We start from the raw sequence: 6,025 nt of genomic DNA on the forward strand, positions 1-6,025 counted from the left end.
ACTCCCACTCAGCATATCCACACTCCTTGCTTGATTTCTTGGTTCCCAACACATTCTCCTGGAGTCCTGGTGGTGCACCGGGCAACGGCTTGGCTGCTAACCAAACTGTCATCATTTCAAATCCACCAGCCACTCCTTGGAAAATCTAAGGACCAGTTCTACCCTGTCCTATAGGGCTGCTATCAGTCAGAATCAACTCAATGGCAAAGGATTTTGTTTTTTAGCACCTTCTCAAAAAACCCAAATGCACTGTTGTTGAGTAGGTTCTGACTCATTGTGACCCCACAAGACAGAGTAGAACTGCCCCATAGGGTTTTCAAGGGTGTAAATTTTTATGGAAGCCGAATGCCACATATTTCTCCCAGGGATTGGCTGGTGGGTTTGAACTGCTGACCTTTCACTTAGCAGCCAAGCACTTTAATCACTGCACCACCAGGGCCTCAACACATTCTTCTCTACTATAAAATTTACTTTATTATTATATTTGTGATCCATCTCTTCACTTCAAGGAAGGCAAAGGTTTTTATTCTTTTGTTCATCAATGCGTTTAGAAGACTGACTGACACAGGATATTTATAATGTATGTGAAATGTATTTGTGCTCCATTTTTTTTTTTTTTATATACCCTATGGAGGCACATGGACAAGGTTTGAAGTCAGTTATGTAATTTATAGGAACCACATGGTGCATCAAACTGTAGAAAAGATGTTGCACATTTTTTTCCATATCCTATGTAGGGCATATATTACATCTTTGTTCCTCAAGCTATAAATAAAGGGATTCAACATGGTGATAAAAAGGGTATAATATATGGAAGCCACTTTATCAGAATCAAAGGAATGACTGGACTTGGGCTGCATGTACATAAAGATTAAAGTCCCATAGAATACTATCACTACCGTCAGGTGGGATCCACAGGTGGAGAAGGCCTTGTGCCTGCTGATAGCTGAGTTCATCGTGAGAATGGCTACAAAAACCAGCAGGTAAGAAACAAGCACTATTAAAAGGGATGTAATCAAATCAAGAGATGCTAAGATGAAAATGATCAATTGAATTTCATGTGTGTTTGAGCAGAGCAAAGATAACAAGGGGTTAGTGTCACTGTAGAAATGACTGATGACATTGTAGCCACAGAAGGATAAATTAAAAATCTTTATGGTGATAAGAAGAGAAACAAATGCACAATAAAGATAGAGGATTGCCACCAGCACACGACACACCCTTTGTGACATGGTGACTGTGTAGAGAAGAGGGTTACAGATGGCCACATAGCGGTCGTAGGACATTGCTGATAGAACGAAAAGTTCAGCATTTATGAACACAATAAAGAAAGCTAGCTGTGTAGCACAAAAATAATAAGAGATTGTGTTTTCATCCACAACAAAATTGACTAGCATTTTGGGTCCCACAGCTGTTGAATAACCAAGATCAGTGATAGCCAGGTGTCTAAGAAAAAAGTACATGGGAGTTTGTAGGCTGGAGTCCATCTTGGTGAGGATGATGATGCCCAAGTTGCCCACCACTGAGATCATGTAGATGATGAGGAACAGCCCGAACAATGGCGCCCGCAGCTCTGGGCAGTCCGTGATTTCCAACAGAATGAACTCACTTACCACTGTTAGATTGTGTTTGTCCATCTAGGTCTATCAGGAAACCTATTGTGGATAGAGACATCAGCAGAGTCAATAGGTTTTATGTTGCATCATCTGGTAGATCTTTAGTCTACAAAGGCAATATGCTAAATGAATAAGATAAATCCAAACCCTCCAATACAGTTATTTGAAATTAAACTCACCTACCACAAATAAAGTATAGGCACATGAAGATAGATAGAGAGAGAAGGAAAGAGGGAAAGAAAGAGAAATCTAACTTGTTATCAAGTGGGAAAAATTTGCTCCCCAAAGAACATTTGTCAATGCATGGGACATTTTGGATGTCACAACTAGGAGAAGGGTACTATTCATATCTAATGGAAGCCCGGGATGTTATTAAACATTCTACCATATGCAGGGTAACTCCATGCAATAAGAAAATTTCCAGTCCAAGCTGTCATCATGGCAGAAGTTGAGAAACCCTGATATAAACACAGAGATAGAGATAGACACAGATAAGGTCGTAGTTGTAAGTGTAGGTGAACATGTATAGGTAGACATACATATACGTACATATACATGAACATATACACAATACATAATCATATACAGGTACATATACATGTACATAGATGGGATTCCTGGTGGAGCAGTGGTTAAGAGCTTGGCCGATATTTCCTCATCGAGAGATCGGCAAAAATCTACATTTATACATTATTTAAAGATACATTATATATTAAAATTACACTTGAGAGGGACATAGAAAGAGCCTAGAACCAGCTTATAACTAAGGATTTGAAAGAACATCAACATTGGAGACTGAAAACAGTAGCTTCATAATTCTGCTACAGTATTTTTAATACTGCATATGCTTCCTTTACTTTCATATTTGAGCTCTATTATTCACATAATTAGGCCACCTGGGTGGTTAAACAGTTAAACACTCTGCTACAAAGTGAAAGGTTGGGGGATCAAATCTACTCAGAGGCACCTTGGAAGAAAGAAAGATCTACTTCTGAAAGTTCACAGCCATTGAAAAACTACGGACCACAGTTCTCTGACACACACAGGGTAGGACTGAGGCAAAATAGACTCCTGGATTTTTTTTTATTAGTATTCATAAAATTACTTACATAAAGTAAAAATATTATTTAGTCATAAGGTTTCAAAGATACTTATGAGCATTCAGCCTCTGAAACAAAGTATGAATACTCAAAAAAAAATTAATAATGTGAAAAAAGTGTGCAGAGATCCTAGTCTCAGGCACTACTGAAAAGTGGAATGCACGCAGAACTGACTCAGAAATCTTAATATTTTGCAATGACTTTGCCATTGAATAAAGGTGGGACCTTGCAAGTGTCACTGAAACATTTCATTTCTTGGTAAAATATGGAAACAGTCTTTTTACCTGTAATGAATCATCTGGCTTGACTCCCCCAAGTGTTTCTTAACATGGCAGAGTGAGAAGAATTTATGGATTTTTTTTTTCACCCTTGGAGATTCTCCCTGAGGAGATGCCAAGCAATTTGTTGATTGTTCCTGAAGCATTTGAAAGCTTAACAAAATACCTGGGGGTGGTTTCTTAATTGTCCAGGACACTTTGTATTCACCAGTGACCAAAATTTTATTGATAGAGTATGTATGCATGTCTGTGTTTATCTATTTCATATAGTCTTGCATTTTACTTTGTTAGCATTCCATTTTTACCACACGGGGATCTGGATTAAAATATTGTATCTGTAAAGCAGAACTGTCAATATTCGCATTTCTACAGTGGCCTCTTCAAATGGATGACAAAATGAAGTTGTGCTTAAACACTTTCCTATTGCATTATTTCAAAGACTTAAATGGAATAAAAGTAATACATTGTGCATATGTGAGATAGCACTTCCTAGTTTACTGTTATTTTTGTTTTTGTTGCTGTTATTGCTATTTTCAAGGTTTCTTTTTTTTTCCTTTTTGACCTCAGGAAACAGAAATGTTACCCTTGTTTCTCATTTCATAGTTAATTGCCATCATGTGTTTATGTTTTTTGCTTGTTTGTTTTATTTTCCATCACTATATTTCAGTATTTTATGTTTTTCATTTTGTCCAATCTTCATTCCAAAACTTTTTTCTCACCTTAATAAATGTTCTACCATATCAACACACCCTCATAAAGTGTGATATTTATGTGGAATGTTTCATTATGAATATATATTTACAGTGCTATAAATATTTTTGCTGCATTTTGTCATTGTAAATATTTCTAATTTATCCCTTTGTGACCTTTTTTTTTTCTTATTATGTGGTGTAGAGGTTAAGAGTCCAGCTGTTAACCAAAAGATCGGCAGTTCAAGTCCACCAGGTGTTCCTTGGACACCCTGTGGGCAGTTCTACTTTGTCCTATAGGATCATTATGAGTCAAAATCAACTCGACATCACTGGATTTTGGTTATATGTATGTATGTATGTGTATATATATATATACACATATGTATTTATAAAACTCAATGCTAACTGGAAAGTTAGCTGTTTGAACCTACTAGCTTTCCTGGGGAGAAAAGACCTGGTCATCTGCACCCATAAATATTACAGCCTAAGCAACACTGTGGGACATTTCTACTCTGTCCTGTGCATCACTATGATTTTCAATCTACTGGACAACACCTAACAAAAAAAAAAATTCCGAAGTGGTACATATTTTGTTGCCTCCAACAGAACACTGTCTGGCTTTCTTGCTTCAGGCATGTTATCAGGAAAGACCAGTTTTTGGGTGAGGACGTCATGTTTGGTGAAGTAGAGGGACAATAAGAATGAAGGAACCTCTCCATGAGATGAATTGACAGAGTGGCTGCAACAATGAACTTTAACATACTGATGACTTCGCAGTTAGGACAGGGCCAGGCAATGTTCTGTTCTGTTTCACATAACGTCGCCCTGAGTTGAGGTAACTCAGTGACAGGTAACAACAACAACAACCTCTTGTGATTGACTGTTTTCACTTCACACAATTTTATCGAGGTTCATCCACTACTGTTGTGTGCCTCAATACTTTGTTCTTTTTTACTGCTGAGAATGACTTTAGGTATGGATTTAGTGCAGTTTGATTGCCCATCACCCGTAGAAAGACATTATGAGTTGTTACTAGTTTTTAGCTATTATAAAAACTGTTCCTTTGAACATTTGTGTACGGATTTTTGTATGACCATAAGTTTTCATTTCTGTGGGATAACTGTCTACGTGTGGGTTGTTTTAATTTTGACAAAGCCTGATGTATCAATTTGTACTTTTCATCCATGCGTTTGCATGTACCAATAATTCAGTAGTTTTTATTACTAAGTGGTGTTAAGTTGCACGAAAATACCACAATTTATTCATCCATTCTCAAGTAGATGAACATTTGGGTTGATTCTAGTTTTTGAGTATTAGAAACAAACTTGTTATAGACATTTCTATACATGTATTTATAAGGATAAATGCTATCATTTCACTCGGGTAGATATGAGTAAATTGGTTAAATTTTAGGGTAAAACTATGTTCAGCTTTTTAAGACCCTGGTACTTAAAACAAATTAATTTTTTAAATATTTTTATCATTTTAATTTTTCACTAACAGTTTATGAATGTTCTGTTTCCCTCACAAACTTAGCAAACAAACACTTGATATTCTACTAGATGTAGAGTTATGTCACCAGGGTTTAACCTGAAATTCACTGATGGATAATGAACTGAACATGTTTATTTGCCAGCTGAGTATGTCCTACGAATAAGTGAATGTTCATTTTTATGATCATTTTTTGTGGACTGTTTCTTTTTCTTTATCATTATTATTATTAAGTTGTAAGGCGTTTCTCTGTATGTATTACGGAGCCCTGGTGGAACAGTGGTTAAATAGTTGGATGGCTAACCAAAAATTTGGCAGTTCGAATCCACCAGCCAATCCTTAAAAACCTTGTGAGACAGTTCTAATCTTTCCTACAGGGTTGTTATGAGTCAGAATCTACTCGATAGCAATGGGGGGGGTGGTGAGGGGAGGGACATATATATTATGGACACAGACCATTTATGAGATATACTACTTGAAAATATTATCTCCCAGAATATGACTTGTTTTTATACAAGTGTCTTTTGAAGAGCAGACGTTTAATATTCCCTGTTGTCAAACTTTTTATGAACTTCGTTTTTGGTGTTATAGCTACGAAATCTCCAAATGTATCTATAGACTCAATGAAAGCCTACTTAAAATCCAGGAAAAACTTTTTCTTTTTTCAAAATAAAATTATAAGCTGAGAGTAAATTCACAAATAAATGCTAGGTTAATTTTTTAGTTCTGTGACTGCATTGTAGGCTCTATTAGATTTTTTACATAAAAAAAAATCATGTCAGGGAGCACAACAGAGAACCCCTGAGGGAGCAGGAGAACAGTGGGATGCAGACCCCAAATTCTCATAA

General features: G+C 36.5%; 1 protein-coding gene across 1 annotated transcript; it reads right to left on the reverse strand.

Annotated features, from left to right (window-relative positions):
• Positions 1-689: 689 nt before the first annotated feature.
• On the reverse strand, positions 690-1,637 carry LOC135232107 (olfactory receptor 8K3-like). The gene has a single exon (XM_064289408.1). The coding sequence runs from the start codon at positions 1,635-1,637 to the stop codon at positions 690-692; it is 948 nt and encodes a 315-aa protein (XP_064145478.1).
• Positions 1,638-6,025: the final 4,388 nt, after the last annotated feature.

This window comes from Loxodonta africana, chromosome 7 (genome assembly GCF_030014295.1).
Source record: "Loxodonta africana isolate mLoxAfr1 chromosome 7, mLoxAfr1.hap2, whole genome shotgun sequence".
In the NCBI taxonomy this organism is placed as follows: domain Eukaryota; kingdom Metazoa; phylum Chordata; class Mammalia; order Proboscidea; family Elephantidae; genus Loxodonta; species Loxodonta africana.